The sequence below is a fragment of the Gymnoscopelus microlampas genome, assembly GCF_963454915.1.
Source record: "Gymnoscopelus microlampas genome assembly, chromosome: 21".
NCBI classification, from domain to species: Eukaryota; Metazoa; Chordata; class Actinopteri; order Myctophiformes; family Myctophidae; genus Gymnoscopelus; species Gymnoscopelus microlampas.
In genome coordinates this window covers 6,257,202-6,278,318 of record NC_139958.1, presented here as the reverse complement: position 1 = coordinate 6,278,318, position 21,117 = coordinate 6,257,202, and the positions used below count along the sequence as shown (strand labels likewise).

At 40.1% G+C, this 21,117-nt stretch overlaps 2 protein-coding genes across 5 annotated transcripts in view; one reads left to right on the top strand and one right to left on the bottom strand.

Annotated features, from left to right (window-relative positions):
* Positions 1 to 21,117, top strand: part of pdcl (phosducin-like) — a 104,355-nt gene that overhangs the window by 51,189 nt on the left and 32,049 nt on the right. The gene's annotated exons all lie outside the window — the stretch shown is intronic.
* st8sia5 (ST8 alpha-N-acetyl-neuraminide alpha-2,8-sialyltransferase 5) lies at positions 1,214 to 19,227 on the bottom strand (the record flags this gene model as incomplete). 4 transcript variants are annotated; one of them, XM_084047559.1, is made up of 9 exons in its annotated part: positions 1,214 to 1,676; positions 2,109 to 2,201; positions 2,414 to 2,526; positions 3,552 to 3,696; positions 4,411 to 4,548; positions 7,779 to 7,871; positions 14,423 to 14,518; positions 14,850 to 14,960; positions 19,079 to 19,227. In XM_084047559.1, 9 exons carry the CDS (start codon positions 19,225 to 19,227, stop codon positions 1,214 to 1,216), a joined length of 1,401 nt encoding a protein of 466 aa, XP_083903685.1. The 4 variants fall into 4 exon arrangements, with proteins under 4 accessions (XP_083903685.1, XP_083903686.1, XP_083903687.1 ...); XM_084047560.1 differs by having other exon boundaries at positions 4,411 to 4,497; XM_084047561.1 differs by lacking the exon at positions 14,423 to 14,518 and having other exon boundaries at positions 4,411 to 4,497.

The following is a 21,117-nucleotide window of genomic DNA, read 5'->3' as shown; positions in this document are numbered from 1 at the left end:
AGTACAAATCAACAACTCCACAAAAAAAGAAAACGTCACAGATACGACATCACAAGGAAGACCACTTGTCCACAAAAAATAAAAACAAGCAGAATGATAAGAGAATTCAAAAGTAACCATAGCTATTGATTTGCTAAGTAAGCAAGTGAATGTACACCTCAAGTAGAGAAATAATACTGTGTGTATGTAGACGACATTAAAGCAGGCAACCCTCCATGTGTAAAGGAAACACAAAAGCATGTTCCAACAAGGCTATAATTATTTTTCAGCGGTAAAGAAACACTGAACCATCTTATTATTCTCCAACCAAAATCCATCAGGTAACAGCAAACCTTAAAAATGTACCAAAAAATGTATAAATAAAAGTTAACCACTTAAATCCTATACACTTGACTGGGGGTCTTGTAGCCGATCTACAAGCTCACAGCGTGTCACATTGTGAGCTTGTAGATCTGTTATTTTCGGCCAAATGTTCGCCCCCTAGAATAGGGACACTATATAACCTGACTCTGCCAGATGGGGCGGTATTGAGTTCACATTAACCCATTAAGACCTGGAACGCATCTGTGTCACTTAAGATTTCTTTGGCAATTCAAAAATAGCAGATATACAAGCTCTATGAGCTTGTAGATCTGCTATTTTTTGAAAAATCATGAAAAAATATTTTTAAAATTCTTTTCAAAATGTTAGGATTTAGAAAACATTTTTAGAATCGGCCTCAGATATTGGAGTTTACATCAACCCGCGCGCCCAGTCGAACCAATCAGCGGCAGCTACGGGCGGGATCTTGGCGAGACCGGGTGTGACGCCATTGAGAAGCGCCTGTTGCATTGTTGTAGTTCTTTCACTATTCATCATGGCCGCTATACCACGAACAACAACACTACAAGTTGCGCAGCTACTATACGTCATGTAGACGCGTCAATATGATTGGTTGGAGTTAGCACGCCCCAGACGGTGATAGACAGACGGTCTCGTCCAATCACCTGCCAAGTATATTGAAAAAAGGGACCGCCCTCTTCAGCGGTTGGGCTATACCGAGATCCCAGATGGAAGTTAGGTTGTGAAACAAATGTGTTGAAGCAAAGCTTCTTCCATCTGGCGGAGTCAGGTTAAGGACGCTAGGGTTCAAGTGGTTAAAAAACGGTGAACTTTCCACACAAGACATTGTAGCAGGGGAGGGGGGGGACACACCGACCGCGGCGGTGTCAAGTCACCTGCACTGGCCAGTGTGCACGTTGACGATTCCGCGCGTGTGCATGTGCATGAAGTTGAAGATCTCATGGGGCATGGCGTGGAAGCCCGGGCGAGGCTTGACGTTGTCGTAGTAGTGGTGGGTGATGAAGATGCCGGTGGGGTTCATGGGGAAGGCCCAGAAGCCGTAGAGGTGGACCTCCTCGCACATCTCCAGGGCGGCGGTGACCAGCATCAGCCCGCTGCTGAGCCGCTTGGCCCGCACGCCCTGCACCGCCCAGAAACGCTGCGCGTTCAGCAGGTACTGCGGGTGGAAGAAGAACACGCCTCTTTGCGAGTCGAAGTCGTCGAGCATGTACTTGACCCGGAAGGAGACGTCGGTGTTGCGGATGTTGTAGAACGCCGGGAGCACCACCGAGGAGTTCTCGTAGTTCTGGAGGACCTCGTAGAACGGCCGCCGCCATTTCTCCAGCTTCTGGAACCTGGAAGAAGGAGGTGGAAGTAAATATGAAATAGTAGAGATAGAGCCACAGACAGACAGACAGATAGACAGACGTAAATCTCGGACTGACATTTCACACTGCGGGATGATTATAATAATAATAATAAACTTCATTTATATAGCTCAAACTGCTTTACAGGGTGAAAAAAAAAGAAAGCAGAAGTGCTTTACAGAAAATTAAAAAAAAAATTTCAACAACAAACAGAAAAAACAACATTGAAACAATTTAAAACAATGGCATAAAAATAATGGCAGGAAGATAATAATAATAGTAATGGCATTAAGATGATGGCCAAAACAAAAAGGCAGTGAATAAAGCAAACAGTGAAGACATAAAAACCAACACAGCGATATAGAAAAAAGAAAGATCAACTAAAAGCAAGAGTGTAAAAGCATAAAAGCATTATGGTACCTTTCAGTAATAATGCTTGGGTTTATTGTCACTAGATCTGTTTTGGTGCCAACGTCAGGTGAGTACTTCTCACTGATGGGTGGTATATTACATCTGTGAACAAAAGCAAAATATCCAATATTAAATAAATGTGAAGTTATTTAACTTCATTAACCCTGGTGTCCTTGTTTTGGGAATGTCATTGGCTACTCTTTTCAAAATATTTGAAGAAATACATTTTAAAAATAGCAAAAATATCCCATTTATTTTCAAAACGTAATGTATGGCGAATATAACTTAGGCTTAAAGGATTCCATGCTGCATACCTAAAAACAAAATCTGCTGAATCAATCTCCTTTCCACATTTGCTGTTCTTGATGATGCCCCCGTTTCCAATAACAGCACATTTCTTGTATTGTGATTTTGTGTACGGCATGTCCTGGACGAAACAGATATGATACGGAGTCAAATGACATTCATTGCAGGATTCAGTGACATTTCACAAGCAAGAACCACACCATCAATCAGCACATTTATTGAACGAAACAACGAACACAAATAAAAACAAAACAAAATGAATGATGTCGGAGACTTTGATTGCCGAGGTCTTCGATTGTCATCTATGTCGTTGGGAAGCTATACGTAGGGGAGTCCCCTGTCGCTCCCGGGCACGATGAACTCCCTCAGGGCCCTATACGGATAGTAAAGAGTAGAGAGTAGAAGAAATTGGGAGAGCATAGCCGGTTGGGAGGGAGGGGCGCTGAATGCAAGAAGAGCAAAATGGAGGACAGATGGTTAGGAGAGTATTTGTAGGAGAATGGAAGGGGATTGATTGTAGGTGTGGTCCTGCTCCTGAAATTCTGTTAATTGGCTCCAATTAAAGAAGGTAACCAATAATGTATGACAGTGGTTCTCAAAGTGGGGTCCGGGGACCCCCAGGGGTCCTTGAGGGAGTTCCAGGGGGTCCCCAGCTAAATGATAGATAGTAAGGAACCAAATGGACCCTTATGGGTCTGTAACTTACTCAGAGAGCGTACAAATGGGGGTCCATTTGGTTCCATTTGTACACTCTCTGAGTTAAATTTACATTGTAACATGATTTTACAATATAAATTGGGGTCCCAGAGATAGAAATGCCATTAAATGGGGGTCCGTAGCCTAATGCATGTCAAACTGGGGGTCCTTGAAATTAAAATGGTTCAAAAATATCACTGCTAGAGCTGTAAAAATCTTCTCTTGTGGGGGGGGGGGGGGGGGGGGGGCATGGCAAATCTTTTCAAATGGGGGTCCGCGGGCTAATAAGTGTCAATTTGGGGGTCCTTGACGTGAAAAGGTTTGAGAACCAGTGCTGTATGACACTGATAGCAACACACACAGAAAAGCATACAGAATCATACTGTATGTGTAAAACAAATTGTCTTTATTGCAATTGTAACCTGACTACACAATGTACTGTCCACCCACATCAGGGAACATCTTGAAGACCTCAGTGGTGATGGGCAGGATGCCGCTGGTGTCTACCTCATACCGCAGCTTTGTACCTGCGGGCGTGTTCCTCTTGGTGGTGAACAGGAACGAAGGAGCGTTACAGCACCGAGACAGAGCCAGCCTTTTGGGTGGACACACCAAAGAGAGACATGAAGGTTAGAATAAAAAAGGCCTTTGCAATGAAAGAACAACGGTGGAAATAACCACCAAATTGTATGGCACCAATAATTTATTTCTGAAAGAAGACATTGCTTTTGTCATACAACCCAGTTGTGTGACAAAGTATTTTTTTTGTCGCATTCCTAAGCCATTCATTTTTGTTGTCCGGCAGCGGTTCCGGTAGGAGACACAAAGAGTCTTCTTTGTAAGGAACCAAAATAGACCCTTATGGGTCTGTGACTGAGAGAACGTACAAATGGAACCAATCTTTTGCCATCTCAGAAAATACTAATCACCAGAAGTCTTTGAGTGCATTCTCTTCTTAAACAAGCAACTAAGAGTATACCTAGTGCTACGGTAAAAGTGCAATATATCAGCTAGCTACTTTCATAAACAGATGAGACAAATAGGAAAATCAAATGAGCAAGAGCTAAAACAAATAAGTGTATCGAATAAACAAGATCCAATAAGACAATAAAACAATAAAACAAGAGCTCGTACAACTAGTTAACAACAAGCAGGCAAGGCAAAGAGGAAGGGTAGTGTTTCCACCATGCACCAACTGTGAACAACTCTATTACTGTGGACAACTCTATTACTGTGGACAACTCTATTACTGTGAACAACTCTATTACTGTGAACAACTCTATTACAGTGTGCATAATTTGCTGCTTACTTGAAGTTGTCGGTCTCAACTCTGTTCTGCTCCCATTTGCACATTTGCATGTTTCTCCATCTCTCAAACAGATCTGAGGTTTTCACCCTGTAGCAGACAGAGAGGGAGACACATGAATAAGAGGATACAAAATGATTCCTGAGAATGTATATGCCAGTACAGTGGGTGTAACGGGCGGCCTACGATAAGGACTATAGCTACTGTACAATACAATGTTCACCGGTGGTGTAAAGTAACTAAGTACATTTACTGAAGTACTGTACTTAAGAATAATTTTGAGGTATTTTTTACTTAACTGGAGTATTTCCAATTTTCAGTACTTTTACTCCACTACATCTCAGGCAAATATTATACTTTTACTCCACTACGATTATTTGAAAACTTTAGGTACTAGTTACTTTGTAGATTTTGATTATTATTACAACACATACTGTATAGGCCTACATACATTACCCACTTCAGCCCTATATGCATTTCGGCCAAGCTCACAATGCGTCGCGATGCGACACATTGTCAGCTTGTAGATCTGCTATTTTCAAAATATTTGTATACATTTTATACATTTGAAAACTTGTGAAATGGGACATTCTGCATAATGACTACTTTCTACTTTTGGTACTTGTACATTTTGATACCAATACTTTTGTACTTTTACTCAAGAAAATTTAGAATTCCGGACTTGTAACAGAGTATTTCTACATTGCAGTATTGATTGACTTTTACTTAAGCAAAAAATGTGAGTACTTTTTCCACCACAGATGTTCACCACTGTCATCGTTATAGTTGTGGTGTGTGGACTCTACCATCCACTTGAGTTTAGAACAATTTTAAACCAATATACTTATAGCTCTTGGTGTGGATGGCCCTTTGGAGAAAGATACATCATGTAGGTCTTAATAAATAGCAATTAAAATGATATTTAACATGAATCTTTATTTGTGTTAACTTGTGAGGACATAACACTCATGCTTAAAAATCCCCTCCAGCCAACGTAGAATGGTGCATTAGATTCATTCCAATGAGTACTACGTAGGCTGCTGCCAATTTTTCAGTGCTGTCAGCGAACCATTGGGAAGTCGTTATTATTCACATCCTCCTCACAATAGGATTTAATGTACATTAAATATTAGCAAAGCTGTCCTTTAAGGGAATAAGGTCATAGAGCTAAACGACTTCCCCATAGTGGTATTGTTGCATAATCGTTCCAATCCTTACTCGTCTCGTCGTCTCATACAGTTAAATAACTGCTTACCACAGTATCAAGCCTAGAGTTATTGCGAAGACAGAGAAGAAGAGAAATTCGTTTAGATTAACGACAGGTGTGATTTGCTCTGGAATGAATGATTGCTTTGGACGGCTCACAGTCAGCAGCTGTTCTCAGCAATAGCCAGGCTGGAACATCAAGCTTTGTGCCAGGACCTTCAATGAGGCTGAGAAAAATGCCGTCTCTGTGGAGGGTAATCAATTTAGCTAATCTACCCACTGGAGTGTCCGACTACTACTACAAGAACGGTCCACTGCAATTTGGGCGGGAAATAATAGGATTTATTATATTTTTTATATAACATCAGAATATTCATGTCCAGTTATTATCTATCTGTATGTGGCAGCCCCTCTCTCCCCACTTACCACTGCCATGCTGACAAAGCTGCCATTGCGTGTGAATCTTAACCACTTTCAACCTGATGTCCCCATTTTGTGCATGTCAGTATAGGGCGAAAATTATAGGGCGTTTAAAAAAAATTAAAAAAATGTTCAAAGATTCAAAATATTTCTAAATAGCTGAAATAGCTGATCTAAAAGCATAAAACACATTACAATGCGATTCGTTGTGAGCTTGTAGATCGGCTATATGGCTATTGATGAAGTCTATAGATGAAGTCTATAGGATTGAAGTGGTTAAACAATGCAGGCAGCATGTAACCAAATGTTACATGCTGCAAAAGTACTACAAAGTCAGAATGGAAATTGGACTATTCATGAATGAAGGCTACTCAGCGAGTTGCAGATTTTTGCCAACGTGAGCACCTTTTGTTACGTACCTCCACTTAGTGGTGAAGGTACGCATGCTGAGTCATGACACCTTCAATGAGTACACCCCGCAGACCAAACTGTGACCTGAGTTTCAAAACTGGATTCAGTGATTAACTGCTACATATGAGATGAAAAGCAGAATAAGTGGGGAGCAGTTCCCTTAACGGAACAGCAATGTAACACATTCAACCTCATTCATGAAACATATGGTAAGATTTCATGTGTACTTAAGAACCTTTTCACGAACATAGTGCCATTCATAATTGATTTTCTGATCTGATTGGAAATGTGGGTGTTATGCTGACGTGGCTTCTAATTGGAATTGTTCTATTCTTTGTGCACAATCAATAGTGTATCAAGTGCCAAATCTCAAAATAACAACAAATTCAGTGTCCATCAGGCTTCTAATTATAACCATGTTAACAGCCTCATGTGAACACTGTCATTGTCTTGTCTTGTCTTGTCTTGTCTTCTCTTGTCTTCTCTTGTCTTCTCTTGTCTTGTCTTGGTAATTATATGTTATGATCATGTTTTCATGGTTCTATGTTCATGTCTTCACATTGCTGTATCAGTTCTCCAGTCAGTCTTTATCAGGTCATTCTTTGTGTTGCATCATATTAGTTTGTCTGACTGTGATGTCTTCCCAATCATGGATTTTGAACACTATTCTCCCTGGCCGTCCTGCATCATCACACCAGCATGTGACACACTCGTTCCGTCATATAACACACGCAGGGGTCTTGCTGTGGACATTTTTGTCAAAATTATATTTTTACAATGGACATACAAATGATCGGACAATAATGTTACCAGAAACGCCAGAAAAAGAGCCAGCCCTAAATATCTGTATATAAGTAGTGTGAACGCAGCATAACTCTTGAACCATGGGTCATACAATGAAAAATGCAACTCCCCATATATAATGCCACGCTCACTTCCACCTAACACATCAGCCATTCAGATTGAAGCTATGGGAAAATGAACTTGAACAGGAAACGGGTATGCCACCTTCTTGAAACCCGGGACCACAGTCAGTCATGCATAGAGCCATTTGTCTTCAGACATTTTTAGGAGGAACCACCACTACCTCAGGGGGAGCCAGGGATCGAACCAGTAACCTTCTGTTTCCCAAGCGGCCGCTCCACACGCTGAGCCCCATTATTTATTATTGAAACACAAATCTGCATGTTTGTCTCCTGGAATATCCAGGATTTATTCAGTATTATATACTCTGTATTACTCATTTCTTTAATTGCAGACAGATGGATAAATCACCTCAGACTAGAGTAGAATATAAAATGACAACATGTCCATTGACAGGAGAGAGCACTCACATGGTCAGGACTTTGACATCGATCATCTCCTGCCTGAGCTCCTTGCAAGCAGTGGAGTTGAACTCATAGGTGCCTTCATACGTGTCCAGATACCTACAGGGATAGACACAGTTAGCCTGCAGCCACACCAGACCTCACACTGCATATGTGCATGTGTTATAATGGAACTGTGTGTCATGGGAACAGACAATAAGAGACAATGGGCCCTATCTTGCCTTACCCCTTATCCCTAAATTGTTTGACATTTTTGTTTTGTTTTTTAAACATTTTTAAATATTTCAAATAAGCTCAAAACGTGTTGATGTAGATCAGCTAGTTGAAATATTTTAAAATGTTTTTCCAAATAGTAAAAAATGCCCAAAAAAGTTTAGGGATGAGGGGTAAGGCCCAATAGGGCCCAATAAGGCCCGAGATAGGGCCTAATATCTTAAATGTACTAAGTCAAATGTTTGGCCTCAGTTAAAGACGTAATGAAATCAATCTGGCATTTGGGTTAAAGACATGAGATGACAATGGTCACAATACAAGTGAGGGAACTTATTGTAGCTCACAATGTCACAAAAGACAGTGACAAGGTCTATAGTTTAGGCTGGACATTTATGTCTGTTAGTATGTTTTAGACACAAATATATAACAATTATGTGATCCCAAAAACAATCAGAATTCTGGTTATCATGTGGGGGGAATAGGGTATAGCAGTGCCGAACATTTTCTGGTTCCATCGTATCAGACCCCATTCATTTGACCCATAGAGATTTACAAAAATATCGATATCAATTATCTTAAGCCTAGAATCAAGCCATCCAGGCTCCTGGTGATTCATGACCATAACATGTTTGATTCTGTGAAGGAAAAAAAAAATCTAAATCCTAACAGTTTTTGAAAAAAAAAACGAAAACGTTTTTTTTCAAGATTTTTCAAAAATAGCAGATCTACAAGCTCATAGCGCGGCACTCGGTGCCGCGCTATGAGCTTGTTGATCTGCTATTTTTGAATAGCCAAATAAATCTTAAAATGACACAGATGCGTCCCTGGTCTTAATGGGTTAAATATAGTATATATGTTTTATGGTCATGATTCACCAGGATCCTGGATGGCTTGATTCTAGGCTTAAATGAATTGATATAAATATTTTTGGCAATCTCTATGGGACAAATTAATGGGACCAGAAAATGGCTACCATTGCTATACCCTATATCAATCTACATCAACAGAAACAGTAGGCTATATGAAGAAAGTCTGAAATGCAGTGAGAGGCAGATTGTGGTGTATTAGATGGTGTTAACTTACTGTTTGGTGGACACAGCTTAGTACAGTACATCTGTGTGCTTCTATATGGTAATGAAATTAATGTGTTTGGAACAGATTTTCAAATTATACTATGTCTAAAATAGGTGACTGTCAAAGATTACATGAAAATCTTTCAATTTGAAATACAATTGAAACACAAACACTTTGATTTGTTAGTTTGGCATCTAAGCTGGTATGACATGCACACTCACACAGACACATGCTCATGCACATGTAATCACAAAGTACAAGCAATCGTCATTCTCCCTCTTGAAATCAACCCATTTACCCTGATTTCATTTTAACTTATCGTGATATATATAGAGCTTAAGAGCCTGAATGGTTTCATTCAGCGTTTGCATGCAAAGAGGATTTTGGAAAATCTTAAAGACATTTGTGACACAGAAAATCACCTTATAAATCATCATGACGGAATGACGACATTAACAAAAAAGCACACACAAATAATCAGATGTTTGGCATGGTGGTGGTGGTGTGACTGCTCTGAATGGCGTCTGTGGAGAAAACTTTACAGACATGGTCAAACATTTGTCATGGCAGAAATGTTTTAATCTTTTAAGCTTGAACTTCAGATTAAGTTGCCCATAAGTTGCCATTTGTCTTTAAAAAATATGCAGTATTTTATATTCGAGGGCAATGATGTATTCCATGTTAGTATAGGTGTGAGGTTTTGGGCGAGTGGGGGTGGGGGTTTGAAAGGGAGGTGGGAATCTGTACAGGACACATTTTTACTTGGATGATCAGTGGGCTACAGTTACAGTAAGTAAGATATTTGAATTGGTAGTATCTACTATACTGTACCTATTTATGCCTTGATCTGTGGTATTTCCTTAAATTACTTTCACTGCTTTGCCTGAACCCTATTGCATCCCTATTCTGGGGGGAACGTTCACATAAAATAGCAGATCTACAGCACAAGCTCACATCGTAACGCGATGCATTACGTTGTGAGATTGTAGATTGGCTATTTTCGCTGACGAGATTTTAGTGTAGAGGGAAAAAAGAGTGGACCAAGTACAGATTAAGTATTACTAAATATGGAGGGTATAAGTGGTTATAACTATTGTGAATAAATTACATTTGTGCTGTAAAATGGACAGAGAGAGATTCTATGTTTGGAAATCAAAGGATTATCAAAAGGTTCCACAGAAGAATAAATCACCACTTGAGTACAAAAAGTACAAAGAGATCAAATCAGTCTCTGCGAAACAAATTGTGTGACATTTGGATCTCACATTTTATCCTTAATGTTAACCACAGCTTCTTATCTGCATTAATATTCATTCATCTCCAAACAATTGTTCACATGCTATAGAATATAAGCATGCAAATACAGCATTGTTTTCAATATATAATACTACATTTTCATTAAACAGATATAAGGCAACAGATAGGCAATGAAGCTATGAAAAGTATTTACATCCTTAATAATTACAAATTAAGAGAATTCTTTTTTTGCCTTGCTATAAAAGGCCTTACTAGTTACTCTAATACCCATAGTTATGGTCACCGTACGCATGGTGTTCTCAGAGACTTGTGAAAAGTGAAAGTCTCCCTTTGGCCACATTTAACCACTTTCAATATGGCAACCCTATTTTGGGCATGTCGTTGGCAAACTTTCAAAGATTTTCAAAAATCTTCAAAAACTAGCCAAAATAGCCGTTCTACTAGCTCGCAACGTGTCACGATATGCAATGCATAGATTGGCTATTTTCCCGTTTTTTGGAATTGAAAGTATATTTGAAAGTATACAACAGGAAAAAAGTATACAACAGGGCTGTCACCATTACAAATGTAAGTTGACGATTAATTCACTCAAGTCACTCAAATTATTGCGATTAACAATTTAATTGTGTGCTTGGCACTGAACATTATTGGAACATCTGAAGCCTTTTGGGCTTTGTAATCAAAAGTTGCACAGGGCAGATATGACAAATAACTGAAATATACACGTATTGCCATATTTTATCATTTTAAAATATTTGAAAATCTTTCAATATGGAAACGATTATGCAAAAAATAATTGCGATTATCTACAATAACCGCGATTAGACGATTACAAAATAATTGTGACAGGCTTGGTATAAAGGAGGTGTGGTTAAATAGGCTTGTGCATAAAGATATGGAGCCATACAGTCACTTTATTGGGAGTTCACCTCGATACGTTGAGGGAGTCAACAGGAGCTTGGGATGGAGCCAATATCTATATTATATTTCACCATCGGGCGGTGTCAGAATAATATTGATAAATTAAAATAAAATTAACTCTGAAAACCATGTATGGAATGGAATTTCTGATGCATAGAAATGATGTAATGTAGAACATTATGATTATCGTTGCCTATATATACGTAATCTGTTTCTAGCAAAAACAAGTTTCAAAAAGCAACTTTAAAAAATCTACTGTACTAATATTGGTTTTCATTTCAACACTGTTGTTGCTGTTACTAATATTTTTTGTAATAATGTTATTATCAAAACCCTGCCTGTGGCTATGAAGTTAAAAATGAGCAAAGAAAGAAAGAAACATAAGAAAACTGAAAAATGCTAAATGGGATGAAATGAAAGTTGAAAGGAACGATGACATTGACTGTCTACATCCACCAGATGATCCATGTATTTCTGTGAGGTTAGACAATTGATTATAAATATTGAAGTGGCATGTGTCCTATGTTAAAGGTACAATCCAGGACTTATTTTAATCAATAAAAGATCATTTTAACCAATCTTAAAGGTAGGGTAAGTTATTTTCTTTGGTTTAAAAAAGTGTTAAATAGCTCTATGTTCTGATAGTATTTATTGCTATATATAGTGTTTATAGCTCTTTATTAAACAGAAAAAGTATTTTCAGGTCAGGATAACAATTTTATCCAATCAGGATAGAGAACTCAGTCAGGATACAGATTAAACAAGTGAAATAGGAAGTGATGACACTAAGAAATGAGCAGACAAAATTGGAACTGGAACACTATAAAAATTAAGCTGATAAATGGGTACTCTGTCCTGATTGGCTGAAGTTTTGTCACCTACCTGAACATTTATTTTCTGTTTATTAAAGAGCTGGAGAGACATGAGAGACTCCTGTTACTGAGCAAACACTCTATAGCAATGAGTACTATCACAATATAGTGCTTTAACCTTTTAACAAAAAACTTTTTGTTTTGACCCAAAAATATCACTTACCCTACCTTTAATGTACGTTAATACAATATAACTAACACATCTGCAGTGGTTGGAGGTGGTCTCTCTACTCTTCCATTGAGACATTTAGACACCTGCTGGTTGACAATGTCAATAAAGTTATTTGAAGCAGACGGCACACCAGAATGGACAACAGATGCGCCGCCATCAGGCATAAAATATAGGGATTGCAGCTATTAATTTGAATAACATTGTATATTCTGACCAAGATTCAGTTTTCTAAAGATGAAACATTTTATTGTGGTTGTTTACTACAGTATACTAAAAGAACCCCAGTAAATAAATAGATAATGAATATTCTTAATATGCGTAACCTACTAAGATCTAATTTTCACGGCACTGAAGCTTGCTTGACCTCTCTTATTCCTAACCTAGCATGTTAGTGTTGTCTTTTAACAGACAAAGTCACAATGCAACTTAATTTAAATCATTAATTGATTTATACTCTGTCGTATGACAGAGTAATAGGATGAAAATAGTAGAGCATGGAATGTTGTACGACGAAGTACAATGCCGGATTTATACTTAGATGAGTGGTGGTGTCTTACATCGAAAACAACCGATTTACAAGCTGGCAACGTGTCGCTTTGCGATGCGCAGTGGTGGAAAGTAACTAAGTACATTTACTTAAGTACTTTTGAGGGAGGAGCCAGGCCTGGAGCCAAATCACAGTGCCTATAGAGCCGCCTAGTGTCGCCAACAGCTGCAACATCTCAACTTTCCTGGCCTAGCATATGGTCGGACCGACAGCATGGATCCATGCATGTTGCAGGTTGTGAATGCAGCATGCGTGGATCTATAGCACCAGGCTAACCCTAACCCCCAATTAGCACTGTCTCTAACTCCCCTCAAGAGACAGTAGGGGGCAGTAGCATGCCACTTGGACACAGGCCGGGGTCTGATCAGCCTCGGTCGGGTCGCCTGGAGGAGGGTGTTTGTTGCAAGACCCGAAAAACACTCAGTGACTCCAGGTAACAACACTGATGATGTGTCCAAGTGCATCAGTCGATGTTTTATTGACTGAAAACTCTGGGAGTGGGAGTACCAGTGACAACCAGGAACAGACAGGGTGACGACCACGAAGAGTGTGGTGACATCTGGAGAGACAGAGGACGGTCGGAGAGAGGGCGACCCGGGGTGGAGTGGGTTGGCAGCCCAAACCACGTCTTCCGTGAGGAAGGACCGTTTTGCTACAGGCTGCGTTGAAACCTGCAGGGAGGGTTTAATCCATCAAGACAGAGTGAGATGTTTGAGCCCAGCGGCAACGGCGACGTAACGCACAGAAAAGCCTCCATTTCTGCTCAGACCGTCAGACGAGTGAGGAGCCAGGCCTGGAGCCAAACCACAGTGCCTAGAGCCTTCTAATGTCGCCAACAGCTGGAACATCTCAACTTTCCTGGCCTGGCTGGCATTGGTCGGACCGATGGCGTGGATCCATGCATGTTGCAGGTTGTGAATGCAGCATGCATGGATCAGCGTAGTCGGTCTGGCTAGTGCCAGGCTAACCTTAACCCCCAATTAGCACTACTTTTACTCGAGTAAAGAATGGGAGTACTTTTTCCACCACCGGCGATGCGTTGCAATGCGTTGTCAGCTTGTATACTTTGCACTGTTTTCGATGTGCAACACCGTGCATGCAACCAAGTATAAATCTGTCTTGAATCTGTCTTAAATCATCACCAGGCTTTAACGTGGATAAATAAGGAGATCCAGGTGACGGAAGAAGGAGACAATGCAGATGTGAGCAGAGGGGGACGTATAGTAGGGACAACACACAGGTGTCCACACTATGTGTATGACAGAGACACAGAGCTGTGGAAGGACACATGACACACGGGTTTGAGGAGAACGAGAAGGTGCTGGATGGGAAACACAGAAGATACGAGGGAGAATATACGTATAGTTCAACCAGCTTTCTCATGGGGGTTAGAGGGGGTCAGGGTTCAGGGTTCACGGTGAGAGGGATCAGACAACATGCAAAAGAGCAGATTGGAAGTGCAACCACCACTGAAAAATATAGATATATATATATGTGTATATATGAGTTTATTTATCCTTTTCAGACTAATGGAAAATAAAGAGGCATTCTTTGGGTTTCTGTGAAAGTATAAATGCCTTCCAAACCGGCCTACCTTTGAGAGCGTTTTTTTTTCTTCTTAATATCGGATATGCAGGGTGTGACTATTACGGAGCTCTGTGAATCTGGCGGAAAATTCTGACGGAAACATCTGTCAACATGCAGACACGTTGAGTTAGAAGATGGAAGTTGTCTTAAAGGTCAAAGGTGGACGCATCAGTCAACCAGTCCACACATGCAGGCAGCTGGGTCAGCATCATTCACTGATGAATTTTAAATATCTCTCTCGCTCGCTCTCTCTCTCTCTCTCTCTCTCTCTTACTCTCTCTCTCTCACTCTCTTAGTCTCTCTCTCTCTCAATCTCTCTCTCTCACTCTCCCACTCTCCCACTCTCCCACTCTCCCACTCTCTCACTCTCTCTCTCTCTCTCTCTCTCTCTCTTTCTTAGAGGTGTTGTGCCGTAAATCACCATAGAAAGGTACCTTTTCCTCCCCGCGGTTCTGGCCGGCTTCAGAGATCCATCATCCAAGAAATTAACAGGACCCGTCCAATTTCCTGTCTCGTCCCCTTTGAGTCGGCTAAACTGTTGCGCACTAATAAGAAAATGAGTCAGTTTATTGGGGATTTATTGTCCTTTTTTTTTCTTCAAATACATAAAAACCAAACCCTCATAAAACTCATGTGTGTGTGCACACATAAAACATATACATTAAGGAATGTAAAAATGCATTTCCAGCCTTCTGATTCCGCAGACGCCTGCTGACTGTTTTAGAAAATGCAGGTCAAAATGCGAAGCTATTCGCAGGCTTTTTGCCAAATTTCATTCAGACAAAAGTGCAATGATCTGAATCAGCATTACATGATATCTACTCTGAGATTAAATGTCTACCTATACGTGAAATAGGCTTAATAATAATGTCTACAACATCTACATGGACATTTTCATCTATTAGGAGTCTGATGAGATGAGCCCTAGCTACTATTTAGAATCAAAACAGCAACTTTTATGCTAATGTTTAAAGCCGTAATCTGTGACTGTTTCAATGAATGAAACTTTATTTTGAACAATCGGCGCGGTAGAGAATGTTAATGCAATACAACTGGTGGTGCACCATTGGTCTCCCTACTATTCCGTTGTGATCTAAATGTTGTTTCCCGTGTGGAAGACCTGGGTTCGATCCCATGGGAAAGACCTATAAGTGTAATGGATTGCAGCTTTAAAACCCCCATTCATGGTTCCTTCCATTAACTATCACTCAGACGTGATCTATCAGATCCGCTGCTCGACGGTATTTAATGTACGACATTAGTTTTTCTGTTTGTTTTCCTTTTACTATTTGAAAGTAGTCTACAGGTTTTGAGGGCAGAACGGGCATGTACTGTAACTACATTTATAAGGTTCATCTTTTGAATGGGTAAGTGGGCTTCCTCTAATGTTTATCAGCAGGGGGGATCACTCGTACAAAGACTATAGTCTCAGGGTTGGATATTAAAACTGGATTTACTGTGTGTGACAGTGAGTTCAGTTGGAAGTGTTGCTTTATGCTTTAGACTCTTCCCAGAAGACCTTGGTGCTGCGGAGGAGGATATTTTTAGCCGTATAACCCTGTTCAAGTCAAGCAGGGATGAAGGAAGTTAATATGCCCGGGTCTACAAAGTGGGTCACCCACTGTGTATGATTTAATAATAACCACTTTCAACCTGGCGCCCCCTATTTTTAGCATGTCGTCATCGGCGAAAAAAATGTTCAAAACCTTTCCTATTCTCAAGCAGAGAAAACAGCAGATCTACAAGCTTTCGTAACGTGCCGCAAAACACGACGCAGCGTGAGCTTGTGTTATCTCCTATTTTCTCTTTATATACTTTGTAATTGCAGAAATAGCCCCTCTAAAAGCTCACAATGCATGCCATCGTAATCTTGCAGATCTGCTATTTGTGCAATTTTTTGAAAGATGTTTGAACATTTGAGTCGATAATAATGACAAACCCCAAAATAGTGATGTTGTCAGGTTGAATGTGGAACTCCTTTCTGCCTTGTCATTTCACAGCCACCACCGCCAGAACTGTAGATTATTTGTTAAAAATCAACGGAGGCAGGCCATGAGCAGATACGCCATATGCCACTATACATATAGGAAAATCAGGGACATTATATGGACAGATTTATCAAGTTTGACATGCTACACATGCTGACTATACAAGCATGTACCATTTATGTTGGATTTTAGCCCATTTAGACCGGGAAAGCATCTGACTGTGCTATAAAAAAATAGCAGATCTACAAGTTCATAGCGCGGCACCGAGTGCTGCACTATGAACTTGCAGATCTGCTATTTTTGAAAAGAAATCGTGAAAACGTGTGCAAATCTTTGAATATATATGTTTTTTAAGCGAACATTTGTAACTCAAATATTTATTCAAAGATTTGCACCCATTTTCACATTTTTTTCAAAAACAGCAGACCTACAAGCTCGTATTGTATAATCTGTATTGTATATAAGCTTGTATATCTGCTATTTTTGAATGGCCAAAGAAATCTTAAAATGACAGAGATGCGTTCCCGCATTGAATGGGTTATAAGAAACATCTAATCTGTATTATCCAACTTCTGAAGATAAATGCTCGCATGATCACATTGTGTCCTAGCTCACTGTGTCTCAACGTCCGGTCCGCTGTCCCACCACAGGTCCAAATGGTCCCTTACGGGGTCTGTAACTCTGAGAGTGTACAAATGGAACCATTTTCTTTTCACATAGACTTCCACTCTTACACCCTGCACACACACTTGCACCAAATATACACCATTTTCTACTAATATTTATTTTTCTGTGTATCTATTGTTGTATTATTGATGTTGCCAAATCATTTATTTATGTTTGTTTTTTTATTACTTTGTATTTTTGGTTGTTAAGTGCAGGTGAGATTATATTTATAAACCCCACAGGGATTTTCGAAATCTCACCTGCACATCCCAACCCAATATTATGCGGTTGTTACAAATTTGTTGTTTTTAAATGTGCAAATAATAGGAAACATAAAAAATATTTTCTTTTATCTTTGGGACCCCGAGCCACGCTGTAAAATTCTCAGTGCTCATTTAACTCAGAGAGAGTCCATTTGGACGCCCTGGGAGTCCGCGGGCCCAGTGTTGAGAACCAGTGTCAGATAGCTGTATCTCCTGCTGTCTTTGTCCAGTCACACAGACTGAGATGGTTTCCTTGGATGGTTTCCTTGAGGGGTGCGGGGGTACAGGAAGTGATAGATCCCGTCGTGTTGATATAGTGTGATTGTTAAAGAGTGTGTTGTTGACTGGGAGGGGCTGTGCCTCATGGGCTACACCTTTTGAGGATGTTTTTTTTAGCATGTAGACACATCATAATATAAAATGATAGCATTTAGACCTACCAGGCTTAATTGGTAACTAGCTCACTCTCACTCACTCACTCACTCACTCACTCACTCACTCACACACACACTCTCTCTCTCTCTCTCGCACACACATACACACGCACGCACACGCGTGCACACACACACACACACGAACGAGCGCGCGCACACACACGTATGTGCATGCCCACACACGTATGTGCATGCACACACATGTATAGGCTACCTACCTACTCTTCATTGCTGACTCGCTTCCATTTATCCTTTTTTTCATCATTTCATACTCTCCCCACTCACTCACAAAATAAAAAAACAAAACAAAGGGAAAACATGGCCATACACAGCTTGAGTATACAGTGTATGGCATGAATGTGATGCTTCACTTTCAGAAAATATAGCCAAAATAAATCTAATGAAAATAGTAGGGTATACATGCCACTGGGGAAATGGATGGCTAAATTGTTATTATTGGTATTAAAGCTCCTTCTCTCATCACCCAGCCAAAAGCTCATCCAGACTGCCCCCCATATTACAACCCGTATTAAAGGGAAACACGTGCAAATTCATATAAGCCCGCTATCATAATGCTTCTACTGATAACGCTTTTTACCAGCTAGCCTACCTTATTTCTGAATCATCTATTGCAGGAGTTCTCAACCAGTGGTCCGGGGACCACCAGTAGTCCTTGATGGGGGTTCCAGGTGGTCCCCAGCTAAATGATGGAGAGTTGGCATAACCAAATGGACCCTTTATAGATCTGTAACTCTTGAGAGCGTAAAAATGAAACCAAATGGACCTTTATGGGTCCATTTGGTTTCATTTCATTTGGTTTCGTTTAACTCTTGAGAGCCTAAAATTGCCCTCAAGAGTTAAATTATTGTTAAAAATCTGCATTACTAAATTAAAGAATTGTTATTTTGATCAATGTTTGCCTGTTATCTCACCTATTGGTACCAACAACAACATCAGTACAGCATGGAATTGTGGACAAAATCGTATCCATGCAACGTTAACAAAATGCTCTACGTTTTGGGTCTGATCGAGGCTAAATCTCATGAAATGGTGAATCCGTGGCTCAAAATGCCGAATAAATAATGGACCTTGATATGAAAAAGGGTTGAAAACCAGATATATATTGCATATAGGGCCTGTACCGAAGGGGATTGAGAAAAGCCTGCAATCGATTGCTTGCTGCTATTATGGGCTCTAGCCCTAACGCGGAAAAAAATAAAGGAATTAATTAATTAATTCATAATTAATTAATTAATGAATTGAAACATTTTTTTTTAAATGGACCCATACACAAAAAATAAACAACACTTACCTTTTGACGTAGTTTTTGCCATAGAGAATCTGTTGCAACAGGGTGACGAGTCCAAACGCGCAAATAAATATGAAACAGAGAGACCGATTGCCGAGGAGATCTTTACCCGACGACGGGTCCGTGTACCCGGGCATCCTTCGGCGCAACATCCGCCCTGCAGGGTCCCAGAAACCCCGAGTCAGGAGGAATGTGTCGTCGCCGCATCCAGGGGATCAATCACTCACCAATAAAAAGGTGTATTGGTTGGGAATCATCCAAAGTGATCAATCACAATAATAAAGGTGCATTGAAATCATCTGAGAGGACATTTTACCCAGCGCTTCTTGTATTTCTATAGGCGCTCTGATGGTGCCACAACAATATGGTCTCTCTATGGTCTGAGGAGCATTACATTAAATGAGTCTCAACGCTCAATGGGGCCTTTGTTTAGCTACTACTAGCCTATCAATCGTTTTATATATGTTGCGGTCTGATGAGCTATGAAAACGACCCGTAAGACGTCCCGTATAGGCAGCTATGATGAAGGTCTTGACATAAATCGGAGATTCTGCGCTATTCGTCTCGACGTATGGGCGCAGTGGCTCGGATCGAAAGAAGCAGGCAATGCAGATGTTATCCAGTACTATGCTGTTTTCTATACGCGTAACAACGCACATAACCTAATTAGGTATAGCCTAGAAAAATCGGGGTTAAATAAATAGTCTAAAATAGCCTATATAAAACGCGCGCGGTTTCCTTTTCTGATTGATAACCAGGGCTAATTGCCTCAGGCAGGAGGAAAAAAATATCCTTGATTTCAAGACGAGGCAGAGCAGAGACGGAGTAGCGCGTGACCGCAATTCGCAACGAAGTGACAGGAGTGGTGCTGATGCTGATGCTGATGCTGAGGATGCAGAGCAGGGCGCGCGCCTCGCCTCGGCGAGTTGAAGATGCTGCTCGATATGTAGTCAGCCAAAAAAAAGCAAGGTCACAGCAACCTTTCTAATAGAAGTATAGCCTACACATGCAACCAGTGGTGGTAAAAGTAGGCCACTCAAAAAAAAAATACTTAAATAAAAGTATCACATACTGCAATATACATAAGTAAATGTCCAGAATTCAAAATTTACTTGAGTATAAAGTACAAAAGTATTGCATGGCATCTAAATATACTTAAAGTACCAAAAGTAGTGTACCCATTATGCAGAGTGTCCCATTTAACAGGTTTCAAATGTACGAAATGTATACAAATCTTTTGAAAATAGCAGATCTACAAGCTCACAAAGCGTCGCGGTGCGACGCTTTGTGAGCTTGTAGATCGGCTATTTTCAAATAGCCAAAGTTCAAATAGGGCCAAAGTTTTTAATGTATGTTTTGTAATAACAATCCAAATCTGCAAAGTAACTTTGTTTTCTAATAATTGTATAGTGGAGTAAAAAGTACAATATTTGCCTCTGAGATGTAATGGAGTAAAAGTATAAGTACAAATAATTGGAAATACTCCAGTAAAGTAAAAGTACCTAAACAACTTTCCACCATTGCCTGCAACACATCTCATTAAATCGTTTTGTCCAAATGCTCTCCTCCCTATACGTATGCTGTTAGTCTATTAAAACAGAATTGTGGCATTGCGAAGGACAGCAATTTCCCACACAGCCACTGTCACTGTGTGTTGACCAAGTTTACAAAAAACATATAGACTTTTTCCGCCAGATGGACCTTTTTTCCAACAATTAAGGTTGGTTTCATTTAATGAAAAGCTCAACTACATGAATTTAAAGTAAAATGTAACAAATGTTCAGCTTCATTATTGGTGGAGAATTGTTGCTCTTTGTGATGCGTTGTCAGCTTGTAGACAGACTGGCTATGTTTTTGCATGACACGACACAATCGTATACGACAAAGCATAAAATAATGCTTACGTGGTTGATGGAGTGGAATCCCTTAAGGTTCAGTAGTAGGCTACATGTTGATGTCACCCCCAGGGAATCAGTACAAATGCACCCATTTAACCTTTGCTTTGTTCTGCACGCCTGGTAATATTTTATAAAAAGCTATTG